This window comes from Aotus nancymaae, unplaced genomic scaffold (assembly GCF_030222135.1).
Source record: "Aotus nancymaae isolate 86718 unplaced genomic scaffold, 86718_ANA_hifiasm-v0.15.2.pri h1tg000003l, whole genome shotgun sequence".
NCBI classification, from domain to species: Eukaryota; Metazoa; Chordata; class Mammalia; order Primates; family Aotidae; genus Aotus; species Aotus nancymaae.
Window position 1 is genome coordinate 32,556,028 of NW_026988414.1, and position 24,890 is coordinate 32,580,917.

Consider the following 24,890-nt stretch of genomic DNA (forward strand, 5'->3'; position numbering starts at 1 on the left):
TCTTTCTTTCTGTTGCATGACATTTATATGTTCAGTATTCCAACCCAGCAGTCCAATTATAGTAATCTCCAAGAAAGGGGAGGAAGGAGGAGAAAGCTGTTTTGTTTTTTTTTTACCTTTGCACCAACTGAGCCATTAGGCCCTCTTGCTCCCTGAAAAAAACAAAAACAAAAACAAGGACCAATTAATGCACGTCTCATTAGGTATGTTCTGAAGACAATGCCCAATTATGGAGTCTTAAGTAATAGGATATTAAAATACAAAATATTTCTGTCTCAGATTGGTGTCTCCAAGCCAAACACATTACAATTGATGCCAGTCTGTTGGACAGGTCATGCTGAAAGCTTGTGAAACCCACTTTTTAACCATTAGCTCATCACCTACCTCAAGAGTAAACCAGAGAAGTTAAAGATTAACAAGGGGGAGATTATAGAAAACTTCGCTTGGAGAACTGCCAGTGGACTGAAGTGGTCCCCTTCCCCACCCTTCCCATGACAGAGGTAGAGGGTACTTCACCCACTCTAAAGTGAGGAAGGGGCTTCAAGATCTCTGAAATGTATCCCCTAGACTTTTGGAGATATGGGGGATGATGAATGGCTCTCTTCTGGAAAGTTCTAAAAACCCAAAGCTGGCTGGAGTAGTTCCCAGAAGGCAGAATTGGGGAGGTGGTTGCGTTAGAATAAGTTGTATGTTCACACCCAGTGGGGACCACACTACAGTTTCCTGGGGGGTTAGATGCAGAAAGGAGTCCACTGTGGGCTCCAAGTAGAGGGAAGGACCAAAGCGGGTGTGTAGTCAGGAGAGGTCAGCTATGGGACACTGGCCTACATCAGAGGATTGCAGCAGGGAGCCCCCAAATGGAGAATCTGTGAGGAAACCACACATGCACCTGCAAGAGATGAAGTCAGCAATTGCATGGCCACACAGAAGGGCCTGAGAGAGATGCTGACGTGCCAGCCATCAAAGATTATGTCCTCCCCCCCGTCATTTTTGTTCCTGGGCTACAGTCTCCTTCTTATATCAAATCCATAGAAATGACAGAATGGATAGTTCTAAAATAGCCATGCTCAAAAATAAGATGGGGAGGGGCATTAGATCCAAAATAGAAATGCCAAAGGGAAAACAGATGGGAAGCTGAAGACAGGGGCCTCAGCCATCAAGAGAAACCACAGGGAGAAAAGTCTGCTGCAAAGCTGTGATGGAAGTCAGGTGCATGATGTGGCCCCTGGGCCCCAGCAGCGAGACAGGGTGAAATTCTGCAGCAGGCTAGCTCCAGCCCTGCCCATCTCCCCTCCCCTCCCTCCCTCACCTCTGCCGAGGGGAAACTATGGGTGCCTTAATTTTAGAAAAATAAGAGTTGTTTATTGGGCCAAAGAGATAGGGCAGAGCCCCAGACAACTAGGAAACTCTGTGAGGTCCAGGGGCACCCTTCACTCGGAAGATCAGCTGCCCTGCCTGATGGCACGTCTTATTTCTTCCATCCCCTTCCTGAACGCTGCGAGTTTCAGAAGGGGCTACTGCCCACCTCCCAACAGTCTAACAGTCTGCACCGACAGAGGCAGAAAACAGACTCAGGCAGGATCCCAATTTCAAATGTAAACACACGAGAAAGAAACACAAACATCTGAGGAAAGGCAACACTGTGAGAAACAACTAAGTCAACTATAGAGTTTACATCCAAGGAAAACGGAGTTAAGAAAACAATCCAATCAGGACGTTAAGTGTAAGACATACGTTCTCACAGAGAAAAGGGAGGATAACACACATGAAACAAAGACACGCTATTATGAAATAAGAACGGTGGTTATGAAAAAGAACCAGTTGGAGATCTTGGAAATCACAAATAGAAACTGCTGAAGTGCAGAACTCTACAGAAGGACTGCATAATAGAATAGACACACCTGAAGAGAGAATTAATACAGAGATCAGGCTACAGAATTCTCCCGGAAGGCAACACAAGAGGGTAAAAAGACCTAGACAGAACGGCAAAGTAGCAAGAAAGACGGAGGCAGAATCAGAAATTCCAGCATCGGTTTAATTGGAGTGGCAGAGGAGAGAATAAAGAGATAGAAGAATGCAGTGTTTAAATTTTCTGGAAAAAAAAAAAACAAAAAAAAAAAACAGATGTCTCCAGATTAAAAGGCACCCCTCCAAAAAAGGTCCATAGATTACCAAGAAGGATAAATGAAAGTACCCATTTAAAAAATAACCCACATTTGGTAACAATGCAGAGGAAGTTTTAAACACCAAGAATAAAGAAAAATAAATCCCCAAATTTACCAAAGAGAAAAATCAGATGGCCTCCAAGAGAGTGAGAATCAGAGTGAATCTGACTTTGTGTTGGCAACACTAGATGTTGGAAGATGATGGTGATCATCTTCAAATTATCAAGGGCAAATGACTTTGAACCCAGAATTCTATACTCAACCAAATGAGAAGAAAATAAAGACATCAAAAAAAAATCCAAGGTCTCAGAAAGTTTGCCATCTATAGTCAGTCTGTGAAAATATGACTAGAGGACCTACTCTAACAAAAATAACCAAAGAGGAAATAGGACACAGGAGAAAATGAAAAATATATTCATATATTACTTTCATAATTAAAATTTAATAAATGCTTGAAATAGAGTTGCTCTGTCCCTCACCTACCAGCCCCGAGGGACTTCCACAAAGTCCCATGGCTCTGCCAGGACACAGAAACCAGGGACTAAAGTAATTTGCAGGTTCCTTCCAGTTCTAAATCTCTGGGACTCTAGTTGAGTATGAGCCTAAGCAAAGCTCTCAGGGTAGATGAGAAAGATGAGGCTGTGGCGTGTCCCGCAAAACTACCTGCATGTAATAGGCAACCGCCAGGCAGCAATCTCCCCCTCTCCCTCACAGACTTGGGCCCATGCCGTCTGCTCGGTAGCTGTGATAACTTTCCTTAAGGAACTGGCCGTTCCCATGGGTGAAGTTCATGGATCTGCTAGGTGAAGGCTTCCGCATGATTCTGGAGGAAGACAAATGCCTCACGTCTGGGGGCAGGCATAGGGCATGGGAAAGGTCCCGTCTCTTGCAGTGTTTTCCTGTTGGGACACACTACCCAATTCTTGGCCTAGGAATGGGTATGACAGGGGTCAAGGGTGGGCTGGGATCCCAGGTGAGGCACCAGGCTCTGGAGGAAGGCTCTGAGGCTGGAGTGGCACAGAATTTCTGCAATCAAAGCCCTCCATAAGGTCTCCTGGGGCAGCCTCATGGAACCTTGGTGCCTCTCTGGCAAGGGAGCTAGCAGGGACATTCTTGCCATTCTGAGGATATGAGGAGAAGGTGTGCTCAATGAAGGAAGTGACAGTGACTGGGCCCTGTCACCTCCCTGCTGGCCAGCCTCACCAGGGAAAAACTAAGTGTGACCTTCTACCTGCAGTGGAAATGTGACTCCAGTAACTGGATGCCTATTTTTACTGCCTAACCCAGAGGCTACAGTTTCTATGTCTGCTTCTTTTGGGTACAACCGGCTTGTTGCTGGCTGCCCGTTGCAATCTGTCTTCAATGGAAGTGTCAGTCTTGTGCATCTTTTCAGGAACAAGGCAAACTACCATAAGGATTGTTGTGAAACAGAAAGTAGCCTCCTACTCTGAAAACCTTACAGCTGCATTACCAGCTGATCTTGTTACAGAAAATTATGTCCATAAAATAAAAAACTGAATTTTTTCAGTTGCCTTCCTCATTCCTTTCCAATCAAGAGTGCATCTTATAGAGTTTCGAAGGAAGTTCTAGAAGATACCATGGACCTTGGTTTATGGTCTTAGATGACTTTAGCGAGCTCAGACATAGTAAAAAGAGTATTTGGATCTATTCCATTGACTCACAGATAAGATAGCTATCAGCTTGGAACATGAGTAGATTGGTTTGTGGGTGGAAGAGCCCACCTCATTGGAATTTATGTGAACAGGCAGAATGAAAAGTGGGAGCTCCAATGAACAGGCTGAGGGAAGGCTCCTATTCCCCAAATGGTGATGTTGGAGTTGTACATTATTTCTTAGTGAGAGAATGTTTGTGCAGTGAGGGCATGCATGCGATCTTGGAATTCCAACTAGCAGAGCTGCAAGTATGGTTTTAAAAGTGATGAAATATGAAGATAGCAGTTTGCTAATGGAAACATTGCAAAGGAATGAGGTACAACAGTGCTGTGTGTTGCAAAATCATGGTTTAGAATTGATTCAAAATGTTGGCTTACTGTGGTGAATTGGATTTTCTAAGGGTATTAGTCAATTTCAGCACACAGGAACCTCAAAGAACCTAACAGAGATGAGAACTTTTTTTTTTTTTTCCTGTTATGGCTTCTGAGACAGCACATATTGCCTTGTGGAAGTCTGTTGGTTTTCCTTCTGCTGTTTGTAATACTGATAACCAGTTTCTTATCTGTTACAATTGATTTCTTTCTCTTTTTCTTTTTTTGAGATGGAATTTCGCTCTTGTTGCCCAGGGTGGAGTGCAATGGCACAATCTCAGCTCACTGCAACCCCCACCTCCCAGGTTTGAGCGATTCTCCTGCCTCAGCCTCCCGAGTAGCTGGGATGACAGGAGCCTGCCACTACGCCCAGCTAATTTTTTGTATTTTTAGTAGAGATGGGATTTCTTCATCTTGGCCAGGCTGGTCTTGAACTCCTGACCTCAGGTGATCCACCCACCTTGGCCTCCCAAAGTGCTGGGATTATAGGCGTGAGCCACTGCGCCTGGCCATGTATTTGATTTTATGGAGGCCTATAATCCAGATGTTGAACCAAACACTTCTGATGATAAAAGAAGATATAAAATAGGAAATCAGGCAACTATTTCAGTGTTTCATTTAAACATGTTGTTAGAAGGTCTAAACCCATTACTGGGTCCTAGGCAAAAGCAGCTTACTTCTGTATTCTTTACTATTCAAGGTTTTTAGAGAATTGTTCAAAGACAAATTGGGATTGCTTGGAGAAAGGGAAGGTGATGATGATTTCATTGTATTTCTCTTACATCAACAGAAAAGACAGAAGCTGATTTTACAATGACAGTTCAGCAGCTCAGTGAAATTACTCCAAAGCAATTACTGGGAATTCAACATTCCTCAGTAATTCTGGGCACTGAAGAAAATTTCCAAGCACAAACTCTTTCCTGCCTGAGTGTCCCTTTTGAGACTGAAGAATAACATGAATGATTTAGATTCTCAAAGTAGAAAATCAACAACTGTTAATTCTAGGTGTGCTCCAAAGAACTGAAAGGCAGAATCTGTGGTGCAAAAGCAGAAAGGAATGATTTTTTCAGAGATCTGTCTTCTCCAGCAAGTTCTTCTGCATTCTTTCCAGAAACATTCTACTGCTGAGAAAACGGGCCACTCCTCACCTATTCCTTCTTGGGCTAAAGTTCTTAGTTAGTTGCTCATCTTGATTTGGAAAAAATAAAGTAAGGAATATTTGTCATTGAAGTCAGCATGGAATAAGCTGTTTGATAAATTCTTTGAGGTATCAGTTTAAAAAATATTTTAATTTTTTAAATTTCACAGGTTTTTTGTGGAACAGGTGATGTTTGGTTACATGAGTTCTTTAGTGGTGATTTCTGAGATTTGGGTGCACCCACCACCTGAGCAATGTACACTGCAGCCAGCCTGTATTCTTTTATCCCTCACCCCCTCCACCCTTTTCCTCAAGCCCCAAAGTCTGTTGTATAATTCTTACGTCCTTACGTCCTCATAGCTTAGCACCTACTTATAATACTTGATGAATTGTTAATGAGCATCATATTTTGATCTCAATCTCACATTTTATAATAATAATTATTATATATAAAAACATTTTTTTCAGATAAATAACCTGAACCTTATTCCCTGTAGGGAAAACTCCATTCTAGATCACTGCCTAGATTGGTCTATGTGCCATGCTAAAGAGAAGGGAGGCTGATTTCATCACAGCAGACAGAAAGGCTTCTCTACAAGTGGATCCATATAACTGTGCAAGGCACTGCCTGGGCAGGAGATGAGTTCCTTGTCACTGGAGGTATGCAAGCTGAAGGACAGATACTGTTGAAGGGGAGTCAAGGATCAAATGAATCATTGGATCTTATGATCTATTACAGCCCTGAAGTTGTTCATTTCCTTTAGCACATGTTTTGTTATTTTACATACTGAATATGCACCTTGGTTTATTGGGTTTTTTGTTTTGTTTTGTTTTTAAGGTAAATATCATGTGTAAAGTTTCCCGCCCACTCTCCAGATGCAAATTCCCAAGTTTCTGCCTTAACTTGATGAGAAAACCTCACATGTACACAGTGCAACAAACTGAGACGCGTAGCAAATTTCAGAAACAAACAAACGTGATTGATCTCTGACATTCACCCTAGGCAAGCCTGCTGCTACTCTGTGCACTGCTGATTCTTCAAGCAGCTGCAGAGTGTGTGTGCAAGGGTGTTTTGTATGCAGTTGTGGGCGTGGGTATCTTTAAGTTCGAGACAGAGTATGGGAGGGGTGAGTGTGGGTGGGTGGAGGGAAGCTGGGAAGAAAAACAGGTAGGAAGATAGGTCTGTGGTGTTTCCTGCAAAATTTAATTTCTTATGAAACCATTACTACATGTAAAATGAGTTACATAAAGCTTGACAACTGTTCCTTTTTCTGAGAAATAAGCTTTCCAAGAAAATTGAGTTACGGCTCCAATTAAAATAAACATACTTGAGAGCTGATGGAAACTAGAAATTCAGTTCATGGCGGTGTCTAAAGAGTCAGCATTTTCCACGTCTTTATCCGTGAGAGGGCCGCAGAAGGCCCCACTTCCCATCCCAGCTGAGAGGGACTCTTCCTCCTCTATATCCCAGTAAAACCCACGGATCGCATCCCTAGCGCAGGGCTCACCTAGTCTTTACTGCCTTCCTTTGACAGACATGGCTTGTCTTATTAAGCTGGGAACCCTGCAGAAGCAGGAACTACTCCTCCACACACACACACACACACACACACACACACACACACCCCGGGTAGCACCAGCACAGGTTTGCAGACAGGAGGCAGGACCAGCTTACAGACAGAGAATGAAGAGGATGAAGGCAGGCCAGACTCTGGGAAAAGCAGACTAATGGTGTCCAAAGGAAGTTTCATTCATGCATCAAACATAATAGAGGTCTGTGCTAGGTTCTAAGGAGAGAGAGGCAGTATTACATGCTTTATGTCAGGGTGGGGGTGAGGAGCAGACAGGTAAGCTAACACCTTTAGTGTCACTGGCTAGAAATGTTCTCATAGCACAGGAGCTTCCTATGATGCTAATAGAAAGCAGAGGAAGGAGGGATGCTTTCTGTTCATGATGAGTCAGGGAGAGCTCCCCAGAGGATGTATCTGAACTAGGTCTTGGAGGATGAGAAAAGGAAAAGGACATCCCAAACAGGGAGAAAACCACGTGCAAAGACCAGGAGGCCAGAAGGGAAGAGTGTGCCCAGAGCATGTGGGCAGAGCTGGCCCACTGGCCAAGAGGCCGTGTGAGGAGTGGGGGGATGCACTGGAGAGAGGCAGCCCATGCGAATCAGGAAGCGCTAGAGGTCTGCACAGAGCTAGGCTCTGTCCTGCAGGCAGTGGAGCCCTGGATCTTTTCTCAGGGACCAGGGAGGGGCTGATGAGAGCCTGCTACAGGAAGATGAACTGGGCAGGAGGCTGGAGGGTGGGTGGAGAGAATGGGCAGCGATGGGGAGCACAAGGCCACTGTGCAAGTGAGAAGCGATGAGTCCAACTCCGTGGGGAGAGAAAGGTGAGAGAGGTGGAGGTCAGACTGGGCCATCTTGGCACTGACCAATCACAGCAGGAAAGAGAGGGAAGAAGTAGTTAGAGAAGATTCCATTTCTGGCTCCAGGTGACTGGGTAGATGGCAACGCCATTCACTGAAGCTAGGGACACACAAGAGTGGGCAGGGAAGGTGCTGAGTTCAGGTTTGGGCATTATGAGTCCCATGATAGGGACATCCAGCAGAAGTGGCCAGCAGGGGATTTCAGGGGGCCAGGGGGTCAGTCACATAAGAGGCAAGGTCAGGCTTAGAACTCAGAAAGAGTAGTGCGGGCCTGGTGGCTCCCATGTGTTGGGACCCTTCCGTGTTCCCCTTACCTTCTCCCCTTTCATCCCAGGAAGGCCGGTGGCTCCATCAACTCCAGGCTGTCCCTCAGGGCCCTGGGGAACATCAGTGACAATCAACCCACCACATCTCTGCTAAGAATCACATACACACGCTTGTTAGAAAAAGAGGGGAGCGTTGCGAGGCAGGTGAGGCTGGTGGGCCCAGGGCCATCTGTGTCTTCTATACAGATGCTTCTTGAATTACAATGGGGCTACATCTGAATAAACCAACTGTAAGTTGAAAATATCTTAAGTCCAAAATGCATTTAATACATCTAACCTACTGAACATCACAGCTTAGCCTAGCCTACCTTAAACGTGCTCAGAACACTTCCATTAGCCTATATCTGGGCAAAGTCATCAAACACAAAGCCTATTTTATAATAAAGTGTGAAAAGTGAAAACAGAATGGTTGCATGGGTACTCAAGGTACTGAATGTGTATCGCTTTTGCACCATTATAAAGTCAAAGACATCGTAAGTTGCACCATTTGTAAGTCGGGGGCCATCTGCACTGACTGTGATAAAGCAGTGAAACGATACGTAGGATGATGTTTTTCTTGGCTGCTGCTTCTCTGGAATCTCAACAATGACTCAGATGAGGAGGCCTTCTGTTTACAAACAGTGAACTGCTCTCTCCCCAACGCGAACCTGGGACAGTGCTGGGTTTTGCAATCTGTACACCGTTCCCCAGCTAAAGGAAGCCCCACAGCCACAGAGATGGGGAGAAGACTTCAGTTGCTCACCGGGGACCCGGGTTCACCAGCAGCTCCGTCCTCTCCAGGAGATCCAGGGGGTCCCATGAAAACATCAGTTCCTGGTTTTCCTGGAATCCCAGGTAAGCCAGGTGGGCCTGGGGGCCCTGGAGGACCCTAAAAACACAGAGTCTCTATTAGAAACAGTGGGAGAATACTGAATGAGACACTGACTATGTGCTTCATACATTCTCTCAAATTCTTACAACAATCCTACAAGTAGGGATTGGTGCTCCCACTTCACAGATGGGAAAACTGAGGCTCAGTGAGACCATGCAACTCAAGGGCTCTCAGACACACAGCTAATTAGCAGGAAAGCTGGGATTCGAATCTTGGTCTTTCTGAGCCCATTGTATCGTGTTTTCTCCCAAACAGCTGAATACAAAACCCAGTTAGCTGGAATTCTGAGAAGTGCTCTGGTGAACTGAGTTTTCTGGTGAATTGTGAGGTCAGTCAAAAGCTGCCTGTTGGACAGCCTTGTTGTTAAAACTCTTTTTCTGAAGTGTACTAGTGCTTTTAGCTCATTGCTGGGCTGGCTGACCCACCAGGCTGGGAGATTCATTTGGCTCCCATTCCATTTAACAACGGAGTCTAGAACCCTTCTAGCCCTGGCCATGAGGGCAGCCAAGTGAAGCTTTCAACTGGGGATTCAGTACAGGCGCCCAGGGACAGAGGCATCAGCTGCTGCCAGAGAAGGACGAAGCTCCCCGGGGGCAATTTTGGAAAGGACTGGTGGAGCCGCAGCCTTGGCAGGGGGCCAGGGGAGCAAGAGGCACCAAAAGAGTAAGAGTGGTCTGGGGATGGAGGCAGGGAGGGGGTGCAAAAGGGAAGGAGATTTCAGGAAGGTTCTGGAAGCTGAAATAGAATGTGCCACCCAGAGACGAGGCCAGCAGTTCTCTTTAATGAATAGGGTGAGAGGAGGGGGAGGGAGAGTCAAAAGCCAACTGGCAGAGGTGAAGGGCAGTGGGCATACCTGCTGCGGGGCAGCCTGCTTGAGAAGCCTACTGTGGAAAGGAAGCAGGTGGGCGAGAAGGTCCTGAAGATAAATGTAGGCTTGTACTCACTTACAATGCCACTGGTCAAAGTGGACAATTTCAAACACATACAGGGAAAAGGAGGATGAACCCCCATGAGCTCACCGCCAGCAACCCCAATGGTAGCTAATCTGGTTTCATCTGTCCCCGACCCCACGTCCCTCCCTCTGGGGTGATTTTGAAGGCAGTCCCAGATACCATGTCATGTCCTCCTTCACACTCACTCTCAGCAGCTCCTCACTGCCCACCAGGTCACCAGAGCCGGAGCTGACGCCCGAGCCCCAGCCCAGGCCAGAGCCCTCCACCTCTGCTCCCACCTGGAGAGAGAAGAAATTTCCATAACTTGTATTCAACCGCCAGATTTCAAGGACAGCCACTTTCCCCCAAATGGGGAAATGTTTCCCATATTCTGTAGCCCGGTAACTTCAGCTCCCCATTTTCTCTCTGCCTTTTCTCCCACTCCCCTCTACAGCTACCCTCCTCCCTTGCTGCCTCCCAGCTTGCAGCCCACTCATGTCTTCAGCCTCCTTTCCTGCCTTTCAATTCCCTACTCATCCTTCAAGGCCCAATTCCGCAGTCTCCTCCTCCATGAAGCCCTCCCTACCCCATTTCCAGGCAGAATTCTCTCCCTCCTCGGTGCTCCCACTAGCCTCTATCAAGTTCTCAGTCAGCTGCTTGAAGCTTAGTTGTGTGTGTGTCTGTCGGCTCCTCTAAACTAGAGCTCCTCAAGGGCTGGCCCAAACCTTAGACACACTGGGTACCCAGAGTCCAAGGAGGCCAAGCACCCAGCGGGCTCTCAGTGCATACTTGAATGCCATCAAATGTATCCAAAGAAACAGGGGAATCTCCAAAACACCTTTCTAGTACTTAACTCTTGAAGATGGGAACCAGGCAGGGCCTAATTCATTCATCAAATGTGTGTATACTGAGTACCCTGGAGAAGCACCAAGGAAGAGCTGGGTTTTGGGGGTACAGCTGGATTTAGGAAGGTCACAGTGGTGGGCACATGTGTGTGGGAGAAGGGAAGTGGTGATATGGAGGCAGTGAGACCAGTTAGGAGGCTGATGCCATCGCCCAAGAGAGGAGGAGAAGGCACTGCACAGCTAGACTCAGGGGGACTTGGGGACACACTGGACGGGGCTGGGAAAGGAAGAGGACCACTCAAGGATGTCCCTCTCTTGGTGACCAGGTAGATGGGGTGCCATTCCCAGAGATGGGAAACCCAGGAGGAGGAGCAGGTCTGGGGCATGGGTAATGAGTCCAGTTTGGGGAAGTGTTGAGTTCAAAGAACTTCTGGGACACTCAAGGTACAGGACATAAACTGGACAGAAATCAATTCTGCTGCTGCACATGCGGAGTCCTAGTAGAGGCAGAAGGCCCTGGGGTCTAACTGTAAGATACTTTGGGGGCCAAAAAGGAGAGTCCTCAGCCTGCAGCCGTTTTGGCTGCATCCCTGGTCTTGCACCTGTGTGTGTGACAAACCTAGATGGGAATCTCACCGTGGGTCCAACAGGCCTGGAAGGTTCAGGAGGGCTAGGAAGCTCCTCCCCAGCATCACCCTAAAGAGAGCAAAATGGTCAGTGAAGTCCTGGAACCCTGTTCCTCCCATGTCCCCACCTTTCTGTAGAAATCGTGCTCATCTTTAAAATCAGGGTCACATAGGAGTGGAAAATGGCATTGTCCTTTGCAGAGACAGCTCAAGGGGAGGCCTCGTCCCACCCCAGGGCTCAGAAGTCTTTGTTTCTGTGCCGCACTTGGAGGGCACGGGCTGTGGTGGAAAGAGCTGACCAGCATCAGCACACATAGCACACACACTCCCTTCTTCCAGGATTTATTCCCTGCTCTCTGGTCTGGGCGCCGCTAAAGCACCAGTGCTCAGGCCCAATCTGGCCTCCCCGAAGCCTGCCCTGCCCACCTGCTCCTCCCACCAGGGCCTGTGACCTTTACAGGAACGTCATTGCTCACAGTCTGCCCCTCTGGGACGTGTGCCCCTCAAGGGCAGGCACAGTACCTGAATCACCTCCAGGTCTCAGCACCTGGCACAAGGCCGGTGCTCAGAAAATGCTTTTAGAATGGCAGAAGCACCCATTGGGAAAGGAGACAGATGAAAGAAAATGACAGAGTGGCATCCCAGGAGGTTCTGGCTGTCAAAAAGTGCCCAGAGAAATGGCTTTCCTGACAAATAAGGTGACGGGATGGCCCGATGCGCCAAAAGGAGAGTGGAAATGTCCGCAGTCAAGCCCCAAAATCTGTGTGTTGTGAGGCCTCCTCCCAGAGCTTCCTGCTGCACCCAAGCCCTGCTGGCATCTGACGTCCACTGAGGTGGCCAGAGGCAGAGAGAGGTGAGAACATTGTCCTCCCCAGCCCCACACCCTGGTGGGAAGACTCAGGAGGCCGCAGGGCGGGAGCATCAACTACCACAAGGAACAGCCTCCGTGCAGCCCAGAGGCAGGCGAGGTGGGCAGAGGACCAGGGTCATGGTGGAGATAAGGAGATTCCCATAGCAGCCAAGTTGCTGCCTATGGCTAGAGCAGGCTCCCTGGGCAGGATCTCTTGACTGGGGTCACTGTGGACACATTGCCCCTTGGGAACAGCTTAGCACCAGCAGTTGTTTTGGTTAGAGGAATTTGTTATTTCTGCAGTGACTGACACCAGCTAAAGGTAAACATCCCCTCATTTCATCCCACACCACAGGGTGATCATCACCACCCCTACTTTACAGACGGAGAAACTGGAGCAAAGAAATAGTAAAGGACTTTTGGGAGATTCTACAGCTACAAAGAGGCAAATCTAGGTCTGTGATCCTCAGAAGCTCTTGTCTACCCAACATTTTCCCAGGAAGAGCCAGGTGTGAAATCATAGGACCCTTCAATAATGGATAGAGAAGCCAAGGCCCACGGAGGTCAAGGTACTCGGCCATAGTCACCGGGTGGTAAGAGACAGCCAGAACTGCCTGGCGCCCTCTTCATGATGTCCCAGACCTACAAGTCCACTTCTTTTGGGCTTAGCCCTCTTGGTGCTTCTACAATCCCCTTGATCAGAATGGACTAAATCAAACCCAAATAACACGCTTGGGACACTTGATCAGGAGCCAAAGTGCTCCCCAGGATGGTCACAGCACAAACCTTTTCTCCTTCAGGCCCAGCCTGTTCTTTCATTCCCACGTGTTCTCTCGGAGCCTAAAAGAAGAAGATTTGGTTAAAACATGGCCACAAGGTATTTGGGACATGGGGCTGCTGAGTTCTGATGACATTCCCTGGTCCTGGTCAGTGAGCTGGACATGAGCTGGGGCTTGCCCTGGGCTGAAGTCAGGGAGCCCCGTGAAGAGAGAGGCTGCCTGATCACTGCAGCATCCCCTGCATCAGCAGACAATAGGCTCCCAGTGCCCATCTGCCAAATGACTAGTGGGAAGATCCTGGCACTTGGAGTCCCTCACACGTGACAATCAGTCTCCTCTCTCACTTGTGTTGCATAACACAGATTTTTAAACATATTACTTCATTTTCAGGGCAGCATTCTCCATATATTAACTAAGATCTATTAGTCAGTCCTTAGAAATGTAATGACATCATTGTGACCAGTGTGGGCTTTGCTAATCAACTTCTGGCTCCCGTCTAAAGACAGTGGTTGTAAACAATGCAGAAAACCAAAGCACCAAAAAGTCCAGAGACAAAGGCTCTCACTCCTACTGGACCCCTGAGAGCTGTGTGATCTTGAGCAAAGCTCTAATCCTTACTGGGCCTCATCTGCAAAATAATTCTAGACAGCTAATTTATTGAGCATGTACTATGTGCTGGGTCATGTTTTCCATGTAGAAACTCATTTAATCCTCACAAATCAAGAGGTAGTTTCTATCATTATGATTCCCATTTTATGCATGAGTCAACTGAGGCAGAGAGAAGTGAAGAAAATTGGCCACAGATATGTGGCAGAGCCAGGCAAGCTGTAGTGCCATGGTAACTCTGAGATTGAAACTTACCTGGAGTCACCACGGCAGAATAGCTTGCCTGACTCTGCCACATATCTGCGACCAGTACTGATCCTAGAGGCCGGGCACAGTGGCTCAAGCCTGTAATCCCAGCACTTTGGGAGGCTGAGGCAGGTGAATCATTTGAGGTCAAGGGTTCAAGACCAGCCTGGCCAACGTGGTTAAATCCCATCTCTACTTAAAAAAAAAAAAATACAAAAATTAGCTGGGTGGTAGTGGCCCTTGCCTATAATCCCAGCTACTCTGGAGGCTGAGGCAGGAGAATCACTTGAGCCTGAGAGGTGGAGGCTGCGGTGAGCCAAGGTCATGCCACTGCACTCTAAGACTCTGTCTCAAAAAAAAAAAAAAAAAAAAAACCAGAAAAACAAACAAACAAAAACCTGATTCTATTGATATTCCAGGGTGGGTACTTTCTTGACAATCTTGTGCTTTTGGACTATCTGCTCAGGAATCAGGGCATTCATCTGAGTTTGCTGCAGATCCCTAAAGTGGGCACTTAGCGACAATCTGTCTTCATCAGTTACATGCCAGGAAGAAATGCTGTGTGTCCATGTCTCCATCTCTCTCTTTCTCTCTGTCATTCTGTCTCTAACACTCTCTGTGTCTGTCTCTCTTTCTGTCTCTTTGCCTTCTCAGAGCTTTTAAAAAATCTGTCGTAAACACTGTAACCCCCATAGTGGAAAACACCGCAATGTATTAAGAACCTAACAACCTTCCACAGTTACACCACTTTGTGGCAGCAACTGCCAACATTTACAGAGGGTATTTCCTTCTAGTGTTTTTGCATGCGTGTGTTTTTAAATAGCTAACCACACACTATACTCAGGTTTATAACCAGCTTCTTTCACTTAACATTGTATGCTAAGCATTTCCCCCATCATTAAATATTCCTAACAAGTATAGTTTTATTAGCTACATAATGCTCCATTGTTTGACTATACTTTAATTCAATTAAACTTCTATTGTTGGCTAATTAAAGTATACCCAGATTTTCTCTATTATGGACAATACTGAGATTAGCATCCTTGTAAACAAAGCCTTTTTTTAAAAAAAACAGCAGCAACAAAGGCTATCAGACTACCTCCATTAGAATCAATTGCTAGAAGAGAAGTTTCTGGGTCAGAAATATGCACTTTTACGGTTGTTAATATATGTAAACAAAGACCTTCCCAGTAGCAGTAACCCTCACACTCCATGAGCACAGCCAGCCTTACCAGACTGACTTCTCAAAGCTGAAAACACAAAGGGTCTAAGGAAGAAACTGACCCAGTTTCTTCAACAAATTAATGGCAAAAGGGAAAAAGAAGGCGGGCGACAATGAGAGATTAAGAGAAACTTAAGAGGCATGTCAAGCAAATGCAACGTGTAGACCTTGTTTGGATTCAGATTCAAACAAACTAACTGGAAAGAGGTATTTTGAAACAAAATAACCAGGGCATTAGAGAACATGAAGGAACCACGGCTAATTTTGTTAGATGGATTACGACACTGTGGCTGTGACCAAAAAAAAAAAAAGGTACCAGATCACACTATCAGCCATACACAGTGAATAATTTATCAGGTAAATGATAGGATGTTTGGGGTTGATTTTTAAATACTCCGGTATTCTCCTTCCCTCCAAAAACTTTGGTGGTAGGAGGTGGAATAGGTGAAGCAAGATTGGCAAAGTGTTGATAATTATTCAAACTGAGCGATGGGTTTATGGGGGTTAATTGTACTATTCTAAGCTCCTTTGTGACATTTTTAGGTTTTCAATAATAAAAAGTTAAAAAGAGAAAGAAAAAGGAGAACCGGCTCTGTCTGTGCCCGATGTAGCATCACTGAGGAGACTTGAACTTGGTGCTTTGTGTATACCTTGGGGTGAGGTGCAGAAGAGCAGGGGATGTTGTTTAGGAAGTCACAGCGTGTGGGCAGGTGGGTCCAGAGCTGGCTGCCCGCGAGGATGCCCTGCAAGCCCAAAGTCCCAGTCCCAGCGTCTCAGTTACTTGGTCTAGCACTGGACTCAGACACCCATGTTGTTTTAAGCTTCCCAGGCACCTCTAATGTGCGAGTTGAAAGCCAGAGTTGTTCATCTTTTTCCTTTTATAGATGATGACAAGGAGGTCCAGGGCACACCACAAGCCAGCGGCATCCCTAGAAGCGGAACCTCGATCTCCTGGGCCCCAGTCCAGGGTCTTCCCACCACACCACATTCTCACAGATGAAGACTTCAGCTGTGTGAAGCTCAAGAGCTCAAGCTCTGCAGGCCAGCATGCCTAGGTTCAAATCCCAGCTCCACCTCTTAGAGGCAGGCAACAGTGGCAGGTGACTTTACCTCTCCACATCTTACCTCCCATTTACCTTATACCGAAGAGAGGTGGTGTGAAGGGAATCAGATAAACTTGGAGCACAGAGTGCTTAACCAATGTCAGTTCAGATGGTGTATTTCCTACCCCTTGACTGTAAATTCGCTGGGGACAGGAGTGAGGTCACAATCATCTATATCTACAAGTGTCCCGACTGCGGGCCCAGAGCCACTATGTGTCCAGTCAACGAGTGAATCAACGAATGAATGGAAGACAACTCTAAAGAGACAGGCAGCAGCGTGACAACCGTGGAAGATGCCCCAGAACAAGGGGCATTCAGGACCTCAGGAGGCTCTCCTGATCTCCCGTCCCACAGCTCTTTCCCCTCACAGGTCAGTCCTGCCACACTGTGGCCAATAGGTCACATGACTGTAGCTTGAGTTGTGGCTTTCAAAGTGTGCATGACCAAGTGGTACTCGGGAAACTAATGAGCCTGTGCTGGTCACCACAGAGATGTTTTCCTTTAAAAATGTGTTCACATTGCAAGAGCAATTTCAGTCCCTGCTTCACACAAGCCCAAGTTGAGGGCCAGCTCTGGGTTTCCCATTTCTAAAAGACACAGTTATAGCCCTTAAGTGGTGACAAGCCCAGGTGTGCGTACAGAGCTTTGTAAACATTCTCCGACCTGCATTCTCGGACTTGGCCTCGCCGCCATTCATTTTCACAGATGAGGAAACAGAGGGCCAAAAAAATTAAAGGATTTGCTTAAAGGCACACAGTTGTAGCCAAGAGTCATAAGAACTCATGCTGGCAGGGACTTGGAGGTCACCCCCAACACACACACGGTGTTGATGCTCTCGTCCCCTCTACAGACCCACCACGTCTTACTGTCAGCTTTGCCCCTGTAACAGCACTGATTGTTAGAACATATTTCAATCCAAAGATCAGTTTGGGACACACAGCTAGGTCCCCTTGATTTTAATCTCTTGCTTTTTCTCTATGGGTTGCTGTCTCCTCAAGTGTTCCCCAGGTTAAAGGCCCTCAAATGCCCAAATTTGCAAACCAATGTGAAAACCTGCCTCTGACAAAGCTGGGGCCAACCCCTCCCACAATTCTTTCTTTCCCTCCCCATAAGGTCTGCCAAGTCAAATCTCTACAGCTCTATGTCACTTACTGGAGTGACCCCTCTTTCAGGGGCCGCTGTGGGCAGGGGCAGCGGTGGCCCATCAGGGGGAAGGCTGCCAGACTCTTCACTACCAGCTGTGGTGAGGGGCTTCGCTGTGGTGGTTGCTGCCAAGTCTTCTTCATCACCAGGACCCTGAAAACAAAACCAGCATGATGTGCCACCTCTCCTGGCTCATGAGGCAGTCAGGGAGTTGGGGTAACTGTCATTTCTGCAGTGCCAGCCCAGTTTCAAAGCACATTCTTATCTACAATCATCGTTACCCCAGCATACCCCTTCTGAAATAAGCATCTCCTCTAAGCCTCAGCACCAACTGTGGACCACTCATCTCTATGAGAAAATTCTTGAGCAAGGCTAGGAAGGAGCAGGGCTGGAGCCGCTGCCACGCCCAGCATTGCATGCTGCCTCCCTCCAGCCACTGCCCACTAGACGTGTGCTCATAACCGAGCTGCAGGTGCCCCTGACAAGGCCAAGGAGAACTGTTGTCTCACGATGCAGACTTGTCTCTCCCCTGTGAGCCAAAGAGGACGCCAGATGACACTTACAGAAGTGACTGCCTGCTCAGGGGCTGCGGTGGCTGTGATGGGAGCCAGGACGTCTGTGGGGATCCCACTGGCTTCCTCATCCTCGAAAGTACTGAGGGGCACTTCGATTGCAGCTGTGGCTGTTGTTAAACTTTCTTCACTGTTTGGACCCTGAAATGAAATTGGCATGAGGAGCTGTGCCCCTTCACCCATGCCCCTGGTTCAGTGGGTGTGAGGCTGCAGGGTGGAAAGCGCTGGGGCCTCAGATAACTGGAGGCTCCATGCATCTCTTTCCTTTGCTCCTCCAGGACCACACCTTCACCTCCAGCATTAGAAAGCACCTCTCAGGGCACCCCCCCACCCACCCCAGAGTTCCCTCTAGCTCATCCCTGCCAAGCGCTTCTCTGGCCTTAGCTTTGTGAAAGGAAAATAAATCTCAGGATCCCCAAATCATTAAGCCAAAGGGAAAAAAATCAATCTGGGAGCTGCTTAGGGCAAATCTGTCTCCCATTCTATTCCCTAACAAGATAGCTACTAAAATAAAAAAGCTACGTACCTCCCTGATAATTTATTCACAAGGAAATTCCTTGCAGACAAAGGACAGACAAAACTCAAAGTCATCCCTCTGCTCACTGAGATAAATGCGTATCTAATGGCTTCCTTTGGAAAGGCTAATTAGAAACTGAAAAGAATGCAACTGCTTGTCTCTTATCTACCTATGACCTGGAAGCCCCCTCCCCACTTTGAGTTGTCTCGCCTTTCTGGACAGAACCAAGGTACACCTTACATAAACTGATTGATGTCTCATGTCTCCCTAAAATGCATAAAAGCAAGCTATGCTCCAACCACCTTGGGCACAGGTCATCAGGACCTCCTGAGGTTGTGTCATTGTGTCATGAGCATGTCCTTAACCTTTGCAAAATAAACTTCCTAACTTTCCCGAGACTTGTCTCAGATATTTGGGGTTCACATTTTGGCAACTACAAAGAGTTGATTCTGAGTGGAGGTGCCCCTGACCTTTGACAAATCTCATATTGGTGCTTGGTACCAGCTTGAGCTTTCTTCATGGTTCAAACCAACAGGGCAATCTGCTAAGGCCTGGAAGCCTCCCCTCCAGAGAATTCCTGATCTCCCAAAATTTGGTCGAGATATAAAGTTTATTTTACTGTACAATTTCTTTCTTTGAGTTTTACTTGCTTCCAACAAGGAAGGCAAGTTTTCCTCTTTCTAGGATGATGGAAGGCGCTTAACTTCTTTCTGGAGTTTGAGCTCACTTCCAACAGGGAAGGCAAGTGTAAGGTTTTTCCTGCTTCCAGGATGGTAGAGAGCAGTCTTCAGCCTAAGGCCTATCCCTAGTAAGTAGCTGACCTGAGGTTTTCTTGGCTAAAGTTAAGATTAACAACCAGCTGTTCTTAATTTCTCCTTACTATTAGAATGCTCAGTAATCATATTGTTAGGGGGTTTTTTTGGTTGTTGTTCTGGTCTTTCTCTCATCAGATTTGACCAACTCTATCTGACTTGGTCAAATCTAAATGAGGATTCTAAATTTTGGGTAACAAGGCGTCTCTGAATTGGCTAAAATTTCTCACAGCTGCAAGAGAGGGGAAAAAAAGCAAAACATGCACATGGTTGCTGTGTTTGCTTCCTGTCTTAATAATTTTTTTCTTTCATTTACTTTTCTTCTACCCTGTATTTCCTTTCTCCTTTGCCATCTTCAGTACCAATAAAAATCTAGGGCCCAGTGCGGTGGCTCACACCTGTAACCCCAACACTTTGAGAGGCCAAGGCAGGCAGATCACAAGGTGAGGAGTTTGGGACCAGCCTGGCCAATATGGTGAAACCCCATCTCTACTAAAATTACAAAAATTAGCTGGGCGTGGTGGCATGTGACTGTAGTCCCAGCTACTCGGGAGGCTGAGGCAGAAGAATCACTTGAACATGGAGGCTGAGGTTGCAGTGAGCCGAGATCATGCCACTGTACTCCAGCCTGGGCAACAGAGTGAGACTGTCTCAAAAAAAAAAAAAATATATATATATATATATATATATATAGAGAGAGAGAGAGAGAGAGAAGGCTTCTCATGACTCAAACCCCTTCAAGAACTACTCAGAATAAAGGCACCACCTGCCCCTTTTAGGGGTGTTCCATTTTCTTTGTGGAGTTTCAAGAGTCATGGGCAGATTCTTCTTAGGTCTAAAGCTCTGCTCTCCTCTATTGTAAGACTGACCTCTTTGGCTTTTAGGGTTACCAGAGATTACCTTGTACTGTGAGAGGATTTGACCTTGGTGTGTGTAATGGTGGATGAGAGCTACAAAGTTAGAGGTGGCTGAGGACAATTTAAAGGAAGTGATCTTAGCTGGTTTTTTTTTTTCTCCTAGAATGCTATTGTTTAGGACCCTAATTCTAGTTCAGAGGTGCATTCTAAAGGGTCTCTTCTCCATTGCTTTTCCTCCTGAAATTAAGCTCAATTGGCTCACGTAAGCATTTTGCATGAGGAACTGAACTATCGTTTTCACAGATAAATAGAATGAGTTTCCTCAGTTCTAAAGAGAAAGGGCATTTTGCTCTTCCCAGCTGAAAGGTGCCCCTGGGTGACTGGAGGCCAAGTGTGTGTGTCTGGGGGGTTGACCCCCCATGACATGCAGCAACCCTACAGGAAACCCCCAACAAAATTAGTTTAAAAAGCCTTGTCCAGGAAGGTCACATAGGAGCTGGTCACTTTGCATTTTGATTTTGAGCCCTCTTGGAGGTGCTAGAACTACAGAGAGATAAACTGAGACACGTAAGAGGGTAGAAATGACAGTGGTGACACACTGTGGAGTCTCACCCGCAACCAGGACACTTTGACCCACTCCACTAAAATGCTAGGCCACAGCTCAGTTCCTCCCTTAAAATTTAAAAAAAAAAAAAAAAAAAAAAGGGCCAGTGCAGTGGCTCATGCCTATAAACCCAGCACTTTGGGAGGCTGAGGCGGGTGGATCACCTGAGGTCAGGAGTTTGAGACCAGCATGGTGAAACCCCATCTCTACTAAAAATACAAAAGTTAACCAGGTGTGGTGGTGCATGCCTGTGATCCCAGCTACTTGGGAGGCTGAGGCATGAGAATCTCTTGAACCCAGGAGGCAGAGGTTGCAGTAAGCTGAGATCATGCCACTGCATTCCAGCCTGGGTGACAAGAGCGAAACTCAGTCTCAACAACAACAACAACAAAAATGGAATAAAATATACTCATAAAAACAAAATCTGGAGCATATTTCTACCTGATTTCTCCAAAACTTGGACATTAATTGTGAGTATTCTTAATCTATGACAATACAGTTATTTGCATAAGTGTGGTAATAATCTGTTTTCCTTTGTAATAGAACACAATTGACGACACTGGTTATTTTACCAAGGTTTTGACTTGAATGGCATGCTATCAGATACAGACTCCTTTAAGGAACCAAAGTTGATTAATAGAGCCAATAAAAGCCCCTTGCCTCATACTTTGTCTACACAACCTCTATACAGATTCCTGACTTGTGGTAAGTAAAGAATGTCACTTTCTGACAGGCTCAGGAGCCCCAAGTTTTCTTAAGACCTCAAGGTGAGGACTTCACCCAATTAATACAGGTATTTGCAGGCATGGGCTGTACTTAAGGCATTCAAGTCAAATCTGAGATTCCTTATGGAATAAAGTTCCAGAAAAGTCAATTTAAAAAAAAGAGGAGCCTATATGGCAAAGAACTATGCTTGCTGACTTTATGCAAATACTCATGCCAAGTACAATAAGACTAAAACTTAATTTGCAAATGAATTTGTCCTATAATTTTTATTTAGTGAAAACAGGACTGGAAAGAGAACACTGTGTTTTAAAACAAACTACAGAACACCTGTTGTTAGATTTTGGTCTTGCCTAATGTTTTTCAATTTTTATTAGTTTCTACAGTTTGGACTAAATTCTAAAATTCTTCCTGGCTGCAAGTCTCCAAAATCATGTTTTCAATTTTTCTTTTCTTCTTCCTTTTCTTTTTTTCCCCACTTTTCCTGATTTGAAATCACTAAAAATTAAGCCATGCTTTTTTTAAGGCCTGTGAACTGCAGCTAGACAACCTAAACTTCAGAGGAAAATAACAGCAACCTATTTACATACATAAGCCACTTTCAGAGCTGCCTACTGACGTGCGGGCTTCAGAGTAATACGACCTAAATCAATTTTCCAGGATTGTTGTTCTTTTTTGAGTTGTTATTTTTCTCCCTTTTCCCCCCTATTTTCTCTTGTAGAATATGAGACTTCACAACCTGCTAAAAATGAACTTTGCTAATAACATGGGACCTACCTGTCTAGGAATAAACTGTCTTAGCCATGAGACATCAATGACCCGAGACTAGATATTCATTTTCTTTAAAATGCTTTAACTGAAAGATTTTAAAAAGGGGGAAATGTGAAAGGAAAATAAATCTCAGGACCTCAAAATCACTAAGCCAAAGGGAAAAATCAAGCTGGGAATTGCTTAGGGCAAACCTGTCTCCCATTCTATTCCTTTAAAAAAATACCTACTAAGATAAGAAAGGCACACACCTCCCTCACAATTTGTCCATAAGGAAATTCCTTACAGACAAAGGAAACACAGAACTAAAAGTCATCCCTCTTCCCACTGAAATAAGTGCATATCTGATTGTTTCCTTCGGAAAGGCTAATCAGAAACTCGAAAGAATGCAACAGTTTACCTTTTATCTACTTAAAACATGGAAGGTGTTTTAGGCAGATGAAACACCTCCCCACTTTGAGTTGTTCTGCATTTCTGGACAGAACCAAGGTACATCTTACAAATACTGATTGATGTCTCATGCCTCCCTAAAATGCATAAAACCAAGCTATGCCCCAGTCACCTTGGACACATATCACCAGGAGATCCTGAGGTTGTGTCATGGGCGCATCCTTAACCCTGGCAAAACAAACTTCCCAAATGGAATAAGACTTGTTTCAGATACTCTGGGTTTACAGCTTATACACCTCCAGTAACTAGGATCTCACCACTTCTACAGGCAGCCCTTCTATTTTCAACAACTCTACTGGTCAAGTTCTAGTTTCTATTAAGCTAAGACTTGGTAGAACTGGGACCTGATCCCTGGCTTTCCCACTCTGTGATGTGACTTTAAAGAAAAGGGAAAGGGAGGGGAAGCGAGGAAGAGGAAGAGAAAGGACAACTGGAAAAGGAAGAAGAAGGAGGAGAAACCACTTTGTTCAATAAAATGATCCATATAACTGTCCAGTGGCCTGAGGCGCCATCAGTGCATGTCCCCCCCGACCACTGCAAGGTTTCCCAGCATGCATGCTAAAAGGCTGAAGACTGCCTGACCAGCACAGGCCAGGGGCACAAGTGCATGCAATGACATCAAAGGCCAGGGTTGTTGATCTGTGACATCCTGATTACCCAGCCATTCACTCACTCAGCAGATATTCATCCAGTGCCTACCATTAGCCAGGAATAAAGTACATCAATGAACGAAATACTGTATCTGTAATCTCTGTTTTAGCAGAGCTTACATTCTGGTAGGGAGCCAGATATGAACTATTTGCCAAGTTTATTATCAACTACAATGATGATGAGGCCTTCTGAGGACTAGAGTGGGGAGATTTCACAGTGAGGAACGACATGGTCTTGAGGAAGCGGTGTTTGAGCTGAACTCTAAAGGATAAGCAAGAATTAAAAGGAGGAGAGAAGGGAGAAAGGTTCTCAGCAGAGAGAAGAGGATATGAGGCGAGAAGAAGAGAGGCATGATGGAGAAACTGGAAGGTCAGTGTAGCTGAAGTGCTGAGAGCCAGAGACGAGGGCCCAAGAGTTGGTCAGCAAGGTTGGGCAGGCCAGACCCTGCAAGGACTCTCAGGCCAGAAAGGGAGCTGGGTCTGCAGGGAAGGGCGATGGGAAGCTTCCAAGCAGGGGGCTGGCAGACTGGAGACAAGCTGTGAGAGGATGGAGGAGGCCAGACAGGGCCCTTAGCAATTGCCTGGGCTGGGGACACAGCAACTCAGTGCAGGGGCCAGCATTGGAGAAGGACGGAACCAGCGATTCATGATGTGTTGGGGCAGAAAAATCAACAAGACTTGATGCTTGATGGGATGTAGAACTTAAGGGAGGGAGAAGAAAATGCTGGATTAGGTGACTGGAAGATGATGGTCCCATTCATTTGAGGTGGGAAGGAGGAGTTCAGGTTTGAATCAGCTGAGCTGGAAGAACTTGAGGGCACCCATTGTAGAGACAGCACAGGGACAGACTGGCCAAGTGCCTTGGGATGCTGTGTCCTGCCTTCAGGAGCTGGACAGTGTCTGCGCGCTGCATGAGGAGAGGTCTGGGAAGGCTGGCCATGCCTTCTGACCCCTACTGGGGCCTGCTGCATGAAGCCTGACTCCTGCTGCCCTCTGAGAGCTTGTCACTCCTCCATTCTGGCTCCCACCCCCTGTGGGTGAAGGCAGCAGGGCTCTGCACGCAGCTCTGGGATACACACCTCCTCTCCAACTCACCCATCCCCAGGGCCCGGCTGCTCACTGGCCTTCAGGGGCTTCACCACACTCACCCATGCCTTGGCAAACTCTACTCCCAAGTGAGTATTTGGTCAGAGACCCCCCTGCCTCAGGCTCCCCTGGGTTTGCTGAGCAGAAGCCCCACACTCTGAGAAGGCCAGAGGCTGCTCCTGCCATGACTTTGACCTCCGGGCACTGTACAATCCTTACCACAGTGGCCTCTTCCCCGAGGCTCTGGGTGGACGCGGAGAGGTCCGGCTCCCCGGAAGGCATACCGCTGGCCTCTGCTTCCCCAGGCGTGCTGGCAGGCACCTTGGCCTCCTCTGCTGCTGTTGCTGCTAAAACCTCTTCATTATCTGGACCCTGAATAGAAAGTCAGCATGAACCAGGTCAGTGCCCCATGATGCTGATCCACCACAGTGTGGTGCGGAACAGCCGGCCAGAGCCCCTCCAGCACTGCGTTCTCCACGCGCTCCCTGTCAAAGCACCTCTACACCAAGACCTCATCTCACATGGAAA

General features: G+C 46.7%; 1 protein-coding gene across 2 annotated transcripts in view; it reads right to left on the minus strand.

Annotated features, from left to right (window-relative positions):
• Window positions 1-24,890, minus strand: part of COL15A1 (collagen type XV alpha 1 chain) — a 119,451-nt gene that overhangs the window by 36,486 nt on the left and 58,075 nt on the right. For both annotated transcript variants that reach the window (XM_064379565.1, XM_064379574.1), the window contains exons 9-17: window positions 24,582-24,734; window positions 17,887-18,036; window positions 17,333-17,476; window positions 13,011-13,064; window positions 11,385-11,444; window positions 10,110-10,202; window positions 8,843-8,968; window positions 8,089-8,151; window positions 117-152 (exon numbers count right to left, since the gene is read on the minus strand). In XM_064379565.1, the coding sequence (XP_064235635.1) occupies window positions 117-152; window positions 8,089-8,151; window positions 8,843-8,968; window positions 10,110-10,202; window positions 11,385-11,444; window positions 13,011-13,064; window positions 17,333-17,476; window positions 17,887-18,036; window positions 24,582-24,734 (879 nt within the window). The remainder of the gene's footprint in view (window positions 1-116; window positions 153-8,088; window positions 8,152-8,842; window positions 8,969-10,109; window positions 10,203-11,384; window positions 11,445-13,010; window positions 13,065-17,332; window positions 17,477-17,886; window positions 18,037-24,581; window positions 24,735-24,890) is intronic.